This window comes from Mytilus edulis, chromosome 9 (genome assembly GCF_963676685.1).
Source record: "Mytilus edulis chromosome 9, xbMytEdul2.2, whole genome shotgun sequence".
Lineage (NCBI taxonomy): Eukaryota > Metazoa > Mollusca > Bivalvia > Mytilida > Mytilidae > Mytilus > Mytilus edulis.
The window spans coordinates 7,820,292-7,840,421 of NC_092352.1; the positions used below are offsets into that span (position 1 = coordinate 7,820,292).

The window sequence follows — 20,130 nt, forward strand, 5'->3', positions numbered from 1 at the left end:
GACACTCAAATATGTTTTTTTCTGGTACCATTAAAAAATGAAAATTGTTTCAGTTTGTAGCTCATCCTAATTGCCAGCAGCATATGACGAGTTTATGGTACGGGTCAGAAATGGGCTTTCTTCAGTCTTTAAGTTGGTGGAAACAGTTGTGTTTTGTGATTTTGTTTCTACCTACGATACCGTTTATAGCACTATCATATATCATTGCGCCAAATACAAAGGTAGGTATTACTATATATAGATGTTTTGATTATATCGGATGATACAGAATCGATAAATATAGAATACTGATCTGGCTAAAGCTATAGGAATAGTTTAAAACGATTTAAACATTTTTGTTTTGTATTTGTTCTTTTCTTTAATAATAACATTACAGGAATCCGACATTTTGATTGGACGTTATTTCATTCGTTTGACGTATTTTGACTTTTCGAATTTTCCTCGGAGTTCGGTATTTTTGTTACTTAAATTTTTTTCAAATCTAGTTTTATTCATAACATTTTTATTGCATATAACTTTTACTGAAATAAAAAGGATTGTTAGAAAAGTTAGAACAAATATGCACCGTTATCCTTCCAAGACGTGCGTTTGATGTCATTAAATGTTAATATATGATGATGCACCTAATTTATAAATTGAACTATAAAAGTACTTCATAAAACTGTTTACACAAAATAAGAATCGGTATTCCATATCAATGTATGGAATCGAAATTTTCAAATGAGCGGCTTTAATGCTGTCTCTTGGTCACTATAAAGTGATGATAAATGCCAGATAGACTTTGATTAACGACACTTTGAAGGATAGATGCTGTACCTAATTCATCACAAGATAATTGATTTGTGAACAATCACTGTTAATTTTCACGGAAAACATTCTGTCAGACCATTGACTTTGTTCTGTAACATTTCCATGGTACCACGGGATTAATCAATCAACCGATTCTCCTGAATTATAAAATTGTTATATTTTGACATCTATACATCAAACAGAATTGATTACTACATTTCAAAATGATCGTTACTTGTAAATAAGCAGGAGATTTTCCCATTTAAGAAGAAAATGTCAAGAAATGAACTCCTCATTGGATGAAAAATATAACGTTACTATGACCAGTTGCATAATATGACCCTTTATCCTTTTTATCAATAGAAACTTAACGTTTGCAGGTTTATTGATTGTAAAAAATATTAGCATATACTATGTTCACACTAGCTTATTATCCTATATACGCAGTAATGTTCTTGTGAAAACGTTTATTCAAATTCTTTTATCGGGTTATAAAACAAAACATAGAAAACAAGGACAACTAAATGTTGAGCAACACAAACCGCACACCAGACATGTTACTCCTAGTAAAATCTGTGAATAAACTCATCATAGATACCAGGATTGAATGAGTCATTTCACATAATGTGGCATCATACATTAGCTGATTTATTAATGCCTCTTTTCTAACCACAAGAAATTACCAAATTAATTAACCAGCGGTTCATTTGAATAGTCTAAACCCTAAACAGGACAAGGTATGGACAAGACGGTCACCAAAAGTAAAAACATTGAAATACAGAAAGAAAAGGGAAAAAATCAACACTCAAAACAAAGGCACATCCATACAAACCCCTTTTAAACAAAACAATTCAATGTACTGATGAAACGGTAGAACGCTGAACAAGTGGAACACGTTGTGTTGCTCATAGTAAGTAAATGTGATGAGATTATGCATTCGACGAAACTTAAATCGGAGGACACGAGTTAAAAGAAAAATGGTTACAAGTGGAACAGGTCTAACAGATAACATTTAACATGGACGTTGTTTTTAAAAAATGATACCAACAATGGAAAATATTATTCCCTCAAAATTCCGTTTAAATCATTCAACACAGTTGAGTTCCATCTAACCATATTGTAATACGTCTTTTTGTTCATTATCCCATTAAGAAACTCAAACTACCTTTGCTTTATGTTTTATACATTGTCATAGAACATTTGTAACACGCTCTCCTTGTTAATTTCTAGACGCTTTGATTTGTTAAGTACATAGAAAAGAGATTATTTTCATTTATCAGGTTTAATTTTATTTCTATCTCTAAATATGATGCCTTCCGTAATTTTGTACCTTCTTCATTTACAGCTTGGAGCTGTGATGCGTTGTCCAGTAACAAAGTTTATTACTCATACCACATCACATGTGTGTTTCCTCATTCTGCTAGCTGCCGCCACTTTCAGACTTGCAGAGAGTGGAATTTCAATCACCTCAACGAAGGAGTTTACAGATCCTGCCTTTATACACCTTTCAAAAGACGAGAAAATTAATAGTTTATTAAAGGAGACATTAAGACCTGCAAATACATTGCTAACTCGTGTACAGTTTTGTATAGTCTTTTGGATATTAGGTGAGTTCTAACTCGTGTACAGTTTTGTATAGTCTTTTGGATATTAGGTGAGTTCTAACTCGTGTACAGTTTTGTATAGTCTTTTGGATATTAGGTGAGTTTTAACTCGTGTACAGTTTTGTATAGCCTTTTGGATATTAGGTGAGTTTTCCATTATCTGAAGTAATGTTTTATTTAAAAGTTATAGAATGGACATTAATTCGTTTATTTTTCCTCTAGACATCAAACGGCTTGATCGAAACTAGTTTACAAAGAAAAAGCACTGTACAATCAAAATGGAATTTTAAGGACAAATTATTATTTTGGCATCAATGCAATTATAATGAGCTTAAAAAAAACCCACGAACTGTAAAATAACACTTCACTGTCCTTTTATTGATATTTTTCTCATGCATTTGGCTTTTTTTACTTTACATATGCAAATATTTCTTATACGATACAGTTTCTATGAATTTACAAAGTAAAATTGCTTTGGCCATCCAGTGACTTGACAAATGAACAAAATCAAGCACTGTTCTAATGTTTAGTTTATTGCAACACTAACTTTGTTTTAGTTGGCTCTGTAATCAAGTCACTTCGACATTATCGTAGTGTTAACTGTGCAGGCGTCCTACTATATTTTCTTATTTCAATGCAATCACAATTGCTGAATTAACCAGTAGATAAATGCAACAATCAATTACGGCGTGTGAATTAACGATTCTTGCTTCTCTGTTTCAAAATAGTCAAAAATTTAAAAAGACTGTGATGAATTGATAGTAAAAAATATGGAAGTTAAAAGAACAAAATCCCCCCTGCAGAAGTCATCCTATCAATAAATAAAGGCAACAGTAGTATACCGCTGTTTAAAACTCATAAATCCAGGGACAAAAAACAAAATCGGGGTAACAAACTAAAACCGAGGGAAACGCATTAAATATAAGAGGAGAACAACGACATAACACCGAAACGTAACACACACAGAAACGGACCAAGCATCAGACAAAACACCACGAGAATAACAAATATAACAATAACTGTGTTTGTAAAATGTTCAAATTGTTTTAGATGACTTCTGTTTCAGTTATTTAAAAACTAAACAATACACAGCTGCTCTATTTTATTTTCAGGTCTTTTGTGGATAGAGTGTAAACAACTCTATTGTACAGGCGCTCACTCATATCTCACAGATTATTATAATTTTATGGACTTTAGTGTAATATCAATGTATCTTGCATCGTATGTGTTAAGATTTTATACAGAAATCATGGTCTCTAATGCTGACAGGTGAGTTGAAAATTAGTAATTACATTTTTGAGCAAACATAGACACACTATCTTTCTTAAATCGATATAAATCTCAAAAGCTCGAACAACTCAAACAAATGAATACGTCGAAAGAAATTATTAAATGCCTGTTTTGTATGAGCTCGTGTTGTCCCTGCTTATCACACACGATTATTCATCAATCGTATTCATCTACGTTTTTAAGCAATTATATGTGTTACTTTTAATGCAACATGAATTCATCTTCGTTTCTGTATTTTTTACTTTACAATTTTGTTAAGCGTAATATGAAAAGTAATTTTTCACGTATACACTAATAAACTCAATATTACATAATTTCTTATTCAATCATAATCTTCATGCTACCGATAAGTTTTTGACATGAGTACGATAAGAGTTTTTTTTTATAATTTCCATTTTACTTTTTTTTAGGGAATTCAATGGCGCACAACGTGCTAACGACCTTCTACGGCAGGACAACTACACATATTTTGATTTACTATTAGCGGAGATAAAAAATCCTCGCTACTCACCACAAAATTATTTCATGGAAGCTTGTGAGTATACAGTTATATGAGTTTGAGTTTAATCTTTGTCATAATGTTTTTACATTCTTGTATTAAGTGTGCGTTATCAAATCAGGTAAACTGTGATTGATCGTTGAATCATTTACAATACAACAGCATCAATAATAGAGGCTCAATTTTCTAGTGACGGACACATATTTAGCATAATAATTCGCAAATTATCCATGGGGAACTTAATAAAAATTACTATAATGTTCCTTAAGGGTTCAAACCCCGCATTGTGAATTCTTTGAATAAATGTAAGCTTCCGAAGAAAATAACCGCATTTATTTTTATTCAAATATACCATCTCTTTTCATATGCAACAACTGTAATACTCCTGACTTTGTAACAAACTTTATGTTTCTTGTAGAAGGAATATTGACTTGTCAATGGATCTAAAACTAATTGCATAAACACGGATATATAAATATGCATGCAATTTAGAATTTACACACATGCATTAGTTTTCAGTTTTCTTCTGATGGAAGTTAAATGAAAATAATTAGGAATTTAAGTGAATAAACACAGCTATGACCTTTGAATTTGAACGCCATGGAAATAAACTTTCCGATGACTTTAATATTGCATTGCAGGGTTTCCATAAAATCTGTGTGCGGTTGATATAGTTCACAACACTAAAAGAAATTAAATATTAAAATTAAATTAAGAATTAAACATATAAAAAAATTATTGTAGAAGTTTTAAAAAAAACCTCGTTTATTCTTCCTACAATGTTGTGACAGAGGGTAACTTTGTTTCTATTATTTTCTGTATACCATTGTAATCACATAGGTTATCGGCATAAACTTACTCACAAAACAAATATAATGTAGCTTTTATGTGTTCAATACTACGAAAGATAACACAATCGGCTTGAGAAAATCAAACGTTTGCTTCATTGTTACATCATTTTAAAAAATCATATTAGACAATAAATTGTCTCAAAGGTGCTCTTTGATCTTGTACATTAGAAATATCTTGTCAGTCAAATATTGTGCTCTGAGGACCTGTAATATATTCTCATTGTTCCATAATCGATACCATAATGCGGGAGACCGAAAACCTAAAGATGAAAAATATGAACTAAGGTTGACTGAAGTTCAGCAAAATCTATGAATTAACCTTCTGCGTAATGAACATTAGGTTATTCAATGGAGTTTTCAGTACCGACAATTCAAAGCCAAATTCATTACATATGAAATTAGGCATTCTCCTGAATTTGCAATTACGCATGCAGGCATGAAAACAGTTTGTAATCTCTATGTAAAATTTTAATAACACAAAAACAGTTCAGTAAAATGCAATATATAAAGAAAACTAAAATCTTTTTCAGCCAGATTTCATTGGAAGGCAGACGACCCTGAAATCGTTTCAGATGTGTTATTTGCTATTGCAAATGTGATTAGTTTTGCTAGAACAACATTTCTGATGCCTGCTTTTGAAGTGTTAGGTCCTTTACAGATATCACTTGGACGCATGATTGGTGATATTACTCGTTTTATGGTGCTATTCACATTGGTATGTGTATAACCTTTATGGGGACAGCATATAACATATGCAACATCATAAATGTTTACTGAACTTTGAGTTTAATTTGTTTGTTACCCAATTAATTATTTTGTCCATTCTATTCTGATACACCTACCGAAAACAATCATTATGTACCAATTATACAGACATTTACAAAAATATCGCTTTTATAGCATATATTTGATGATTTAACGGTTGTTAAGAAGATTCTGTAAAATTCGAAATCAAAGAAAACACATTTAATCCTCTGTACGGCTTTGATTTTTAAAAAGGCTTTTGTCTAATTGTGCTTGGTTTAATAAAAGGGCATTTATTGCGTTCTTATGCTACGAGTCTAGATATATAGCATAACATTACTCTTTATATTAAAAAATAACATTGCATATTGTTGTAGGTTCATACAGTTTGTATTTTGAGGTTTAACTGATTTTAATATTTTGATATGGTTGCTAACTGTCATATTTAATGTGCCTAGTTTTGTCAATAATTGGAGAAGGAAATAATTGCCATGCATCCATAGTAAATGAGACGTAACCCAAACTACACAAATATTTAACAGAAGAATGTTCAGTTGGCTTGTTCATGTTGAACGTTATATATAATATTTTGAACTTATATTATTGAATGATGGGGAAAATTATACTGCATATTCCAATTGATCATAACTATCGATAAACGTCTTTCCGATGATCAAGTATGTATTTGAGCAAGTTATAAATAGTCAATTCGAAGATGGTTTCATTGAATAATATAGGATTTCAAAACATATTAGCACATTGTGGGTATAATTGTCTATACTCTTAAGAATGTTGATGCATCGCTTGATTGCTTTTTGTCTAATTTTTCAATGTTCGCAATGTTCTTCAACTTCGTACTTCAGTTGGTATTTTGTTTTAATTGATTCGAGGATCACTGATAAGTCTTTTGCAGACAAAAGTCGTGTCTGGCGTACACAATGTTAACCCTGGTATCTTTGATGAGTTTATTTTGTATGCTTGTAAATATAATAACATATAATTATAGAATTTGCTCAATATCGTCCTAATGATCATGTTGTAGTATAGACATTATTATAAATTACCCTTTTAACTGTATCGCATTTTATTGTCTTATTGCTTATTTGTATTCTAGGTACTATTTGCCTTTATGGTAGGTCTACATAACTTGTATTGGTATTACGGCGCTCAAAGAATTAAGATGGTGATGGGCGATCAGACTGCATATGTACATGCTGCTGAAGCATTCCAGGGGTAATGTCAACTTACATATTTTAGTCACAGTTTGTTTCTAAACATAATTTAATGAGCGGCTATTGGGTATTAGATGAATATATATTTACTATCAGAAATATTATATGATAAACGAAAGAGATTGTTTAGCATTCAAAGATGAACCCGATATTATATTTTGTTTCTTGTATTGGTCAAAAATAACATATTAAGTAAAATTATACCTTTCAATATAAGTGTTGCAATGACGTCCTTTTAAAATTGGTGTTGATGGCAGATCTTCTATGGAATTTATCCATTATCCATTAATCTCCAATAATGAGTTCTTAATGTTTCTTCTGTAAAATTGATCTCTTACTTAACACTAAGTTTCTTGTCAAAAATGAAAAAAAGGAACTTAAATGTTGGGTAAATCAAGATTCCTTATATTTATATGTTTTATGTTGCAGATTAAAACAGACATTTTATAGTTTGTTCTGGTCAATGTTTGGACAAGTCAGTATCAACGATATTAGTGTTAAACATCCTGGTCCTGACGGAGGTATGCATTGTTAAAATAATTTTTTTACACCCTAAATCCTAGACACTTATTCCCTGGCTAATAAAGTACAGAGGACCTGCTTTGGATTTTGTGTTTAGTTTATCTTTCATATATTCTAACATAAGTATTGTTTTTTTCTGACGTATTTCGAAAATTAAATCTTTAATTCACATACCATTACAAGACAACTTAAATACAGTGAACTCTTTCATTACTTAAATCCCCTCTTGAGCGAACCCTGAACCTATGAAAATATTATTCCTGGATTCTTTAACGCCGATGTCGACCGGCGAACAGTAACATATGCGCAATTTTCTTTAAAAGATTGTAAAATTCTTGTTCCAGACAATCAACATTTGTATAGTTTATTGCTTTGAAACAACTAAATTACAATCTTCCGATATAAAATAACAGTTCTGAATAGGATAGGAATACGTTTGAATTGTGTATTTTGGCAGAGTTTAATATCTCATAACTATGGCTAAATGTCGAGCGTGTCTTACGTCAGTAAATTTGTCATTTGGTAATCATATCATGTTGTTTGTCATTTTGCGAATTTGTTGTCCATGGCAAAACATACATAGTTTTTGTTCAGTTTATTAATTTAGTATACTAGTATTAGAATTCTTACAAACTGAAAGTAATGTGGTTCATTGGTATATATAAAAAAAAAGAATAACGAAGATTAAAAAATACCTAACTGAAAGGTAAATTCAAAAAGGGGAAGGCCATAAAAACTGGCAAACTCAAACGTTTTAAATCAACGGAACGAAAAAACAACACTGTTATATTTCTAACGTGGTACAGTGATAATGTTTGGTTAAACAAGATTTCTCAAAATAATGTAAGCACGTATTGCAAAATTATAGAACAATGCTTATGTGAATCTATTTCCAATCCATATATGGAAGCTATAATATCATTCTACAAAATATTCAATTTTGATCATGCTTTGCGTATACTTTTCCAGCTCCCAAAACAAAGAAAATCAAGAAAATGTACTTATTTTTTTCGTATTTTGTCGTTTGTTGTTAGGCAAAATGCCAAATGAAAGTTAGATTCCAATCAGATTTTGTAAATTTACAACTTTGTACTTTTTTGGCTTTATAAATATTTTGATATGAGCGTCACTGATGAGTCTTACGTAGACGAAACGTGCGTCTGAATTATAATCCTGGTACCTAATATCGACATTTTCCCTTATCTTCTTTATAAGGAATAACTTAACAATTCAAAATATTTCATAAAGTATCGTTCCAATACATATAACGTTAGCATGGCCAGTTCAAAAACAGTTTTGGTAAGGACAATAATTTTCATGGGACTATTTTCGAAAATCTACCGGAAATTGTGTGACTTTCGAACAAGGTGGTATGAGTATATATATTTATATACGTAGTATTTTATCAAGAGCGGTTGGTTATTGCGATTGAATATTTGATACTGTCAAAGTTGGGAGAAGCATAAAGGATGTTTGACATTTTTCAGGTTCAATTAGTAATCCTAATCCGTTTTGGCGTAAAGGTAATGACATTTATAAAGACAATAACTTGTGTGGCACTAAATATGTATTTACATTTTAATGTAACCACTAACTGCACGTTCTTTTCTTATGAATTTAAAAACATTTCTACATATTGCACATTAACCATTGGGATAGAAATAAATAAAAGAAAACTTTTGTACTTTGCTACAATGGCTTTTGTTTAAAACTAGCGGTTACAATATAACTAAAATAAAAGTATGATCAAATAAATTAAATTGTTTTGAAGAGTATATTCGCTGAGGGTTGAATAAAGTGAACGTAATCTTTTCCTGATTTTATCAAAAAATAATATTAATTAATTATTTAGTTTTTCACGGAGTTGAAACTTGTTGTTTATTCGACTCGCGAAAGCAAACCAAATAATAATTCATCATTGTGCGTATTCCCGAACAGATATTTTGCCTCTTCACAGTTTGTCGCGGGAAGGAAAGTCGTGTGTGCTATTAATCATTATATTTATGAGATAAACATACAAGTGTATAAATTTAGTGACCATACTTTGCATTAATCTAATATATCATTGACAGAAAAAATATCATAGATGTACTCGTATCTTTTTTCGTCACATTTCATACTTTCAAATAGTAAATAATTTTGAATTCATAAATTATCTCATTTTAAAAAGAACTTTTAACTATTAAAATACCATTAAAATACCGAATACACAGACATCAAATGTAATTCAAGCAGTAGGAATTGAGTTAATACACAAGAATAAAATAATAAAAAAATATTCACAAAATTGTCTTTTAGCAGAATATCGCTGCTTTATTCTGATATGCTTACATTTCGTAATTACATACTGATGTTTATCTTGCCATTTAGTTCCCACAGGGATACCATCAATTGAATATTTATTTCGAATGAACCAAAATGGTTTATATTGAAATTTTGTTTAAAATTACCTGGTTGAAGAATTAAAAAAAACCCAAAGGATCCAGCTCCCTCAAGCAAAGTGGACACCTTAAAATAATTTGACTATTAAAGTTAATCAAAAATGTGCCTCGAACTAGCAACATTTGTTATTTTCAAGCAGGAAAATAGTGTCTAACAAAAAAACACAAATACACTTATCCTTTAAACAATTTTATTCCTACAAACCCTCTTTATACTTCTATAACTACTCTAATACCATGCATGCACTGTTTAACTGTACTTGTATTTCTTACTTTACTCTCTCCAGTCAGGCGTTGTATGGTTGTTGACAGTGATCGTAACAAAATACTCTGCTCCAGTGGCGTGTCAAATTACTCAGGTACCATTTGTTGTCCCAATTTTGCCATGCTTTGGTGTGAAACATTTTTTTTCTGAGAATATTAAAGCTTTATAAGTTTGATCAGTCATTTAAGCATATACACTCTTCAAGGATGAATACGCATAGAGCATATAAAATGTATTATTCACTACCAATTGCATATGCGATATATTGTTATTTGTTCTTATGTTAGAAATGATGATTTGTTTTCTAATTTATCTATCTTTTAGCATCTTTCTGTTGCATGTTTTTGTAACTTTAATTCCTTTCATAATAAAGTATGGAAGTGAAACTCACATTCGAATACATTCAAACCAATATCTTTATTTTTAACTTCACGAGCACTTCATCTGCCATGTATAGCCCGTTTTGCATGAGGTAGATGGATCCTGTTTCAAGTATTCTGTGATGAATAATAATAACCAGGCAGTTTCCAATCAATTGTAGCTATCAATTTAACTTCATCTTCATTATAATCATTTTCAGATTATAGAGAAAGAATATTCTTTAATGTCCATTATAAACTGTAATTTGATCTCTGATATTGTTTGCACTGCATTCGGCATTGTTGATTTTATTTCATAGTCCTGTATCCTAACTGTTGTAGACAATTGCATATATGTTTTAGTGAAATATTATGAAAGTTGTTTTCAACTAAGAAAATGAAAAAAAAGCTATGAGGATGAACCTGAAAGTTATTGCATAATGCTTCTGTGATTTAAGAATACACAGTTGTAACTACTTATAGCAGCTAGAAATTGCTACTTTAAACCAATTCTTTTCTGCAGGCTTGTTATATATACATTTGGGTATAACACTGTTCAAAGTAGTGCATGAATACTAGGAAACTGAGACGAAACAAATAATTGCAAAATAAAAAATCTATGTTGAATACTAACAAATTTTCATTATACATGATATATAATTGCGTCTATACCGACTAAAATTAAGTATTTGTTTTAGTGTTCACTGCTAAAGATCCGAACAATGTGATGGAGAGTAGCACATCCATCGTGGAAGGAGTGGGAACATACTTATTTGGAATTTATCACGTGGTTATCATTATCGTTCTTATAAACATGTTGATAGCTATGATGAGTCATTCTTTTGAAGATATACAGGTATATGTAAATTTAAGTACAAAATAAAGACAGTACGAATTTCCCATGTGTTTAGATAGAATTATCTCCATTTGAACAAAGTAACCTTAATATAATAGAAAGATGCTGATACTTTTACATATTTTATTGACGTTTTTGTTTGGTTTTGCGTTTTGTCTCTTTGGTGTATTCTCTACATCTGCACTCATTCATATGACTTACATATCAAATCTATAAATAAAATGGATAGGTAAATGCACGTCAAATCTCCTCATAATCTCATTTGATATCAAAAGATAGTTTCATGAACGAATAAAAAGTACAGGAAAGCACTTATAATATCTGAAATACTGGTAAAACAAGAAACACAAGTAGAATAAAACTAATAAAAAACAATACTACGTAATGCATTGAATTCTTCGAAACATCATCCTTGTATTCTTTTTATGGGCAGACTGACTGTGATGTCGAATGGAAGTTTGCAAGAACAAAACTGTGGATGAATTATATGGATGATGGAAGTACACTGCCTGTTCCTTTTAACATGATACCAACACCAAAGTCTATATACTATATATGGCGGTCATTCAGATTCCTATTCTCAAGGAAAGCTAATGGAGACTGGCTTGATTACCAAAGAGCTAGAAAGAAAACATTTATAAAGGTAAGTATCTATTATCTAACAAATTTGATGAATAAGATATTTTGAGTTGTTTTATATAGAACAAAACTATCAAAACTTTGTTTGACAATATCTTGAAATCAAAAACAACATGTGGTGCAATTCAGATCGATTTAACAAAATAAGTTTTTCTATAGTTTCATTTCAGGAAAATGTGATAAGTGTGTGGAAAAGAACATCAGATCTGAAAACTGATTGGTATTTTACTAGAAAGGTGTTTCACAGGCGCTACATAGCAAGCACGTGGCGCCGTGTAAACATCTCTCTAGTGGGATACTACTTCCTCCAGAGATGGACCCAGGACAAACAGCTGTCAAGAATGTCAATAAAAATCTTATTAGTGGGATTTTTTTTTCATTTACTAAAATAATTTTGTAAAAACTTTATTTCAAACGAAAAACAGTAGAAATGAGAATTCAATACTTTAACCAAATTTGTTATTTATGCTTGACTGTGGATTTGGCAAAAAAAATAAAAATGAAAGGGAATTGAATGAAATATAGGTTATTATTGTCAATCTCTAAGTTAACTATGTTAATTTGTTTTGACTTTTAACTTCAGAGACGTAGAGAAATTGTTTGTAAAACTTTGGAATTAAAAACAGAAGAAACAACATATACAGAAATCATGCAGAGATTAGTCAAGCGGTATTTGTTTAAGCTGGAACGTGCTAGAGATGAAAAAGAAATGGGTAAATTTAATCAGTTATTGCTTCATGTTATGATGCAAAAGTGTTCTTAGTGCATATTCAAAATTAAATGATTTGGTAAATAGTAAACTGGAGAAGGCGAACAATAACAAATTTGAAAAATGTTAATTCTCAAATAATTCAATCAAGCAAAAACAGAAGTGACAGACAACCAAAACAAAATATGATACTATTTAACGAAGTTTTAACACTAAGACACTCATATGTAAAGATTTATATCAATTTGTGTCTGAATCCGTTATTTCAGAAACACAAATTATAAGTGGAAATCAGAAGTCGTTTGAACAAACACTTGGGTGATTTTATATATAAAAAAAGGAAAATAACATATAAAAAAGAAGATGTGGTATGATTGCCAATGAAACAACTATCCACAAAAGACCAAAATGACACAGACATTAACAACTATAGGTCACCGTACGGCCTTCAACAATGAGCAAAGCCCATACCGCATAGTCAGCTATAAAATGCCCCGATAAGACAATGTAAAACAATCCAAACGAGAAAACTATCGGCCTTATTTATGTAAAAAAATGAACGAAAAACAAATATGTAACACATAAACAAACGACAACCACTGAATATACAGGCTCCTGACTTGGGACAGGCACATACATAAATAATGTGGCGGGGTTAGACAAGTTAGCGGGATCCCAACCCTCCCACATAACCTGGTACAGTGGTATAACAGTATAACATAAGAACGAACTATAAAAATCAGTTGAAAAAGGCTTAACTCATCAGATGGACAAAAATATAAGTGGAACACTTACTTTATAATGAAAAAAGAAATTACGAAAATATTTTTTAAACTAAAAACAACAAAACTGAATATTTTGTTTTTAACAGAAAAACAGTGCGAGAGAAAACAACCTAAATTGATTTGTGTCATGATAGCGCAGTATATATGTTACAGGGAATTTGTGAAATCAGGGATTTTGTAAAATCACTGAAATTTCAGGGAATTTGTAAAATCACTGAACTGATTAGTGATTTTATAAAATCCCTGATTTTGACTAGTGATTTTACAAAATCCCTGAAATAATTAAGATCTTTTTTACAGATTCACTGATTAAATTCAGGGAATTTGTAAAATAAATTCATTTATTTTTATTAAGAATTTCGGTGGAAAAAGCCTAATACAGTAATACTCAATAAGTTTGAGGTTAATCTAGCCTTTATTTTAATATTAAGTGAACAGTTTTTATGCACTATACAACTGACATACTGTAGAACAATGGCTCAGGCATATATGTCTTTAAATTAAGAGCAAACATACACACAAAAGTTACTTCAAAAAATTGAGGGAAAATTAAAGTGCAACATATGGAACCGCGGACAACATGATGAAATTTAGGAACATGTTGTCTCAGAGCCACAGAAAGAAGACAAAACAAGCTCTTATCACTACCTTGTTTGAAAATAAGTTACTGTTTAATATAGTTTTTCTGTAATAACTGTATAAAATAAAACTAATTATATCAAATTGGTTTAATCAAATATAAAAACGGAACATTACATGTAGGTTAATTGCTGTCATTAGAGAAGAAAAACACTTATGTAAGGTATAAGAAATTGAGTGGGTTAGGGTATGTGATCTAGTGGCAAATAGTTGAAAAAAATCGTTAAAATCAGTATTCATCAGATGAAGATGTTTTAAAAATATTATGTATGTCTTGAAGACATGTACAGCATAGTTCAGGAAATTCACATATCAATTGGTCATGATGGTAGGGACAAAATGGTATTAAAGGTACGCAAATAGAAAGTGGGCAAACTTTACAAGGAACTTTGAGAGGAATGCCAACTAAAAAAACGTAGAACTGCTACAGTAAAGGTATTGTCGTTAAGTCTTTAATAAGCAAAGAGTTCAATTTTCCGAGTCCAGGTTGATTTGATACAGACATGCATCGAAAAGCAGTGCAATTATGTAACAGTAGATGTCACCCGAACTTGCCAAGTATATTCACAGTGCTCTAAATATCCGTTTACATGCCTTTTAGTCTTTATCATTATACACTAGTTCTAGCTCATAGTGTTTAATAAACAAATATATTTCAAAATCATTAGTGATCATTAGTCTATTTTTATATTAAGAAAAACACATTTCTAATAGCAAGTTATACTTAATTGTAATCAGGGATTTTACAAAATACCTAGCTCTATTTTCAGTGATTTTGTAAAATCCCTAACAATTTCAGGGATTTTACAAAACCACTGAAACGGTTAGTGATTTTACGAAATCACTGATTAGTCCAGTGATTTTACAAAATCACTGATTTTACAAATTCCCTGTAACATATACACTAGCTACATACAATACAATACAATACAATATTTTTATTGTCAATCAAGGACGTCCTAAAAGAGCAGTATAATTACAAACAATTTATTACAATGATTATTATTAATTCTGAATGATATACAAATGACAAAATATAGAATAAAGAAAATAAACACAAAAGCAAAATTAAAACCGCAGATATTTATATATGCATATATTCAACATGTAAAAATATTATTCCAATGTTTATGGATACCATTAGTGCCATAAAATTTTAATTTGGTCTATGAATGATTCACTGGTCAGCAAATTAGCATCATACATAACCACGAAATGCTACAATCCCTGTTCACACTTTACAAGACTTGTGATCGTTAAATAGTCGGGTCTATATCAATATGTTGAATACCTCATGCTAAATCATTTTTAGAAAACAAAACAAAAAGGATATTCAAAATAGATCTTTAGCTAGACTTTCTTAATTGATTGTTGTAGTGAATGTACCAGCCTTACGAACGGAGGAAGTAGAAATTGTGGACACAAACGACGCACCACCTCCAGTTCCAGATACACCTAATAGAATTCCTTATGCTACACCTCCAATACACGAAGAAGAGGATGAAATATCATGTAATCAAAGATGTACGTATGATATATTATACAACTAAGACCGTAGATCCAATTTTCTGAATTTGTTTTAAAATTTTCGTCATTCTGAAATTAAAAGTGGAAGCGTGTGTAAGACATTCTTTAAAATACAAATGTAAAAAGCGAAATCTGAAAGAATTGAAAAACTTCAATAGGATCGGGACCAATGTTTCACAGGGTAAGCGACAATAGTTATCAAAGGTACCAGGACAACAAAGATAAATGTGATGATTTTAACTTTCCAACTGTCAATCTTCCATTCCCCAGCAGTAACACAACATCTGTATTTATATGCCGTATAAATACATAAAACTAAGGTTACAAATATCTCCAGCATATTAGACAAAAGATGAATTTGACTATCCTTTTTATAACTTTTTTTATCAAGAACCTTAATACGTGTCTTCGCATATTTTACTTTAATGACTCTCAAATATCCTGATGAAAGTAAATCAAGAAAAAGTGATTCCGATGTATGGACTTATCCAAACAAAAATAATAATCAACTTTAAAGATACGTATTCATTTAAACAATACGGAAAACATTAACGGGGTTGAAAGATACGATGTATCTGTGTCTCAAATCAATGTTAACATGTTTCGTGTCTGAGATCTTAAAAAATACTGAAAAAAAATATCATTTTGTGTCATGTTCTTAATTGCGATATTATAACTAAGTGTGAATTCACATGACTGGTAGTAGTTTTGGATTTTTTATTTGATTTGTATCTTCTTAATAGATTTATAACATTTGAATATCAATAATATACTGTTATTTCTTATTTACATTGGAATTACAGATGTACTTAATTGCTTTAAACTTTTTACGAAATATTATCAAAATCAAATAGGTTTAATGTGAATGATATGCAAACAAATAGCATTGTCACTCGCATCCACCTTTTAAATCCTTACTTTAAACCATTATTTTGACTCTATGGACTAGTTGATAAAGGGTATCAGTATTTTGTTCTGGATCTACCGTTGTAAAAATCCATCCTTGTGGATGAAAAAAATCATCTAGTACTGTTTTAAACTGGCGTTGCTGTGTGTAATATACTCTAAAGTTATTGTCACCGAATAAGAAATGTAGGACTGTTTGATCTCTTATCAGCATTTTAAGCTTTAATATGAGCTATAATGGTAAGAATCGTATGATTTGACATTGTTTCGATCTTTGTGGTATTTTTTGTGAATTTTTCTCCTATGCCAATGGCAAAAACACAATATTTTCTTTTTGTTTTCTTCCAAAAACCAAGATTGAAATTTGAGACTGATAAGATATCAAATAGTTAGTTTAGTCGGTCATTTTTGTCTAATCCGCAGATTAGTTAATTGTTTGATATGTTATTCTGTAATTTTAAAGCTGAATGCTTTTCCTGTGGTTTTATAATGTTCTATGCTTTGGTATATGTGTTTTGTTAATCTACCCATCGACGTAAGAAGGTTGTGTGATGGTTTAGGTCCCTTGCAACTAGTTTGACACCGCCACATTTGTATATGCCTATCCATATTCAGAAACCTCATCAGTACTTGTCATCGGGAATAATCTAATGTTTTTCCTTATTTGGATAATTTTCCGTACCGGCAGATCTTTGGCAGTTTGTGTTTTATTCCTATTTAAAATAAATAAAATTTAAAATGTTAAACACTCGGTACGATTTATAGTTTATAATGTTTCATATGTGATAGACACCTTTTTATTTTGTTATGTCAGTTTGCTGCCCTCTGGATATTTTGTTTGACTATGTTTAAGGTGGGTTGCTGTGTCATTGACGTATACTGGCATCTTGGTTTGTTAATATAAAGATAAATACCTTTTTAAAGGACAACATGCGAGTGCGCTATTTTTTAAGACAATTTTAAACTTTAAAATTGAAACTATTTTTACTTGTGTCATAGTTGCGATAGTTCAACTAAAACAGTTAGCGTGGAAGCCCTGTTTGCATAATCAACGCAGTGGTAATGTTTAAAACAAAGGGAGACAACACTGGCCCACGAGACAACTTAACACAGCGTTTGTCTTTATAAACAATGCATCTTTTGTGAATGTTTTCGAGATTTTTTTTTTTAAATGTAATAGATTCGAAAAAATTGTTCACAACCAGTGTAATACAATATGATTTCTAAGATTTTCATTTCTGATAATGTAAAAATTCCATTCTATAATTTTCAGCTGGCAAACCTGGATTGAAGAGAAAAACAACTGCAAGACAACAGACACGGCGTGTGTCAAATAGTGTTCCATCAGGGCCGACAACTCTCGTTATACCTCAATTAGACGCTATTCAAAGATCACAGAAGCTTTTAGATGTTAGACTTCAGCATTTACAAGCTAGTAGTAAAGAGAATAATAGAATTATTGACGATGTAGAATTTCTACGTAAAGTCATGACAGAAAATCAGAAAGCATTATACAATATAATACAAGCTTTAGGAAATATGCAAGGTGAAATTGTTAATTTAGTCAAATGTTTTGCACCTATACCAGCTAGTAACGACGTAGTTCCCAGTACACATCAGAATTCGAAGTCAGGACAAAAGAAGCGGTCTAGTCATGCAGACGATGCAGAAAGTGAGGTTTAACTACTCCTTACTTCTAGAAATAAGGCAGCGTTTAAAATATGGTTTTTAATTTTATCTTCTTTTTGTTGTTTATTTGTAAAACAGTTTTAGTAAATTTTGTGCTATGTTAGAAATAAATATATATGACAAAGTCCTTAATGCGTAATAGTGTATCCTGAAAATTAACTCGATTTTTTTTAATTTCTTATTGATTCTTTACTGCTTTTTGCAAGTCATAATTTTATATTAATTTCTGAAGAGATAATTTCAGGTTTTACAGATTTACAAATTCTATTACTTTACAGTCATTTCTTTGATTTAACTGCTTGTACTATATTTTTTTTTGTACAAGCTAGATATAGGAAGAAGTGGTATGAGTGCCAATGAGACAACTCTCCATCCAAGTAACAATTTATAAAAGTAATCCATTATAGGTCAGGGTATTATTATACAATTTAAAAAGTCGAATCAGTTATTAGGTGGTCAAAATCGGGCTTGAAAAAAGGAATCGATATGATTGTTTTGCATCATAACATAGGTCACCGATTCGAAATGACTGTACATGTAATATGAACTTCTTTGGCATCCATATTGGTGTGTTTTTGAATTAATTGCTCATCTTCTAAATTTGGTTTTAAACACCAATGATGATAACATGATACTTTAACTTTAAAAATATGCGTTACTGCATCAAATTTAATTTAGAATCCTCCGAGTATTTCATTTTGTCTAAAAAAAAGATCGAAAGTCCAATATTGATAACATAATGTAAAGAAGTAAACAATCAATAATTTGAGACGAACACAAAATGTATAAGAAAATAAATAAAACAAGAAAAGACACCAAAGTTAACATAACACAAAATACATTGATTGTTAATATTACTTACCTTTTCAATATTTTACATGTTTAGCTTTCAAATTTCGTAATCAAAAGCAACCTGGATGAACGTTATTCAAAAATAAAAAAAAAACGAGTTTTACGCAAGATCATATAAATAAAGATGTATTTTTATGCCCCACCTACGAAAGTAGAGGGGCATTATGTTTTCTGGTCTGTGGGTCCGTTCGTTCGTTCGTTCGTTCGTCCGTCCCGCTTCAGGTTAAAGTTTTTAGTCAAGGTAGTTTTTGATGAAGTTGAAGTCTGATCAACTTGAAACTTAGAACACATGTTCCTTATGATATGATCTTTTTAATTTTAATGCCAAATTAGAGTTTTTACCCCAATTTCACGGTCCACTGAACATAGAAAATGACAATGCAAGTGGGGCATCCGTGTACATGGGACACATTCTTGTTTCAAATATTCTGCTGAGTGAATTATATGCTCAATAGAAATATTTTCATATTTTTGTAGGTACTTTTGTTTGTATAGTTGGTAATTTTTTAATTGTTTGTTGTTATATTATAATAGAGTAATATATAATTACGGCTTTTTATTGAGGATTGAGAATAAATGTCAGTTGGCTGGTTCAACTGATTATTTGAGAAATTGGATTTTATTATAATTATAAATAAACTTGACTCAAATTTTAATCTTTATTTGTTTAAATCTTTTTGCCAAGAAGTGTACAGAAGATCTTAGAATCTATAGAATGATTTACCTAATCATTAAGGCAGTCTTTAAGAGAACAGCAATCAGGTTGTACACCTATCCGGTTATACTAAAAAGCCAAAGAAGAAAGGCGCACTGAATTTGACTTCCAGTATTCCAGTGGATTCATTGACATACATGTAATAAAAATTTTCTTCACATGGCTCAGAGAAGTAAATGTCAGCATCATATACTGCACCAAACATGTGTATATTCTT

At 30.7% G+C, this 20,130-nt stretch overlaps 1 protein-coding gene across 1 annotated transcript in view; it reads left to right on the forward strand.

Annotated features, from left to right (window-relative positions):
• The window catches only part of LOC139487565 (short transient receptor potential channel 7-like), a 43,440-nt gene extending 24,980 nt beyond the window's left edge, over nt 1-18,460 (forward strand). The window contains exons 4-16 of the mRNA XM_071272453.1: nt 54-221; nt 2,135-2,396; nt 3,506-3,662; nt 4,094-4,218; nt 5,564-5,748; nt 6,892-7,010; nt 7,439-7,530; nt 10,260-10,331; nt 11,295-11,452; nt 11,886-12,095; nt 12,675-12,804; nt 15,602-15,748; nt 17,931-18,460. Of these exons, the coding sequence (XP_071128554.1) occupies nt 54-221; nt 2,135-2,396; nt 3,506-3,662; nt 4,094-4,218; nt 5,564-5,748; nt 6,892-7,010; nt 7,439-7,530; nt 10,260-10,331; nt 11,295-11,452; nt 11,886-12,095; nt 12,675-12,804; nt 15,602-15,748; nt 17,931-18,340 (2,235 nt within the window). The 3' untranslated portion in view covers nt 18,341-18,460. The remainder of the gene's footprint in view (nt 1-53; nt 222-2,134; nt 2,397-3,505; nt 3,663-4,093; nt 4,219-5,563; nt 5,749-6,891; nt 7,011-7,438; nt 7,531-10,259; nt 10,332-11,294; nt 11,453-11,885; nt 12,096-12,674; nt 12,805-15,601; nt 15,749-17,930) is intronic.
• The last annotated feature ends 1,670 nt before the right edge of the window (nt 18,461-20,130 follow it).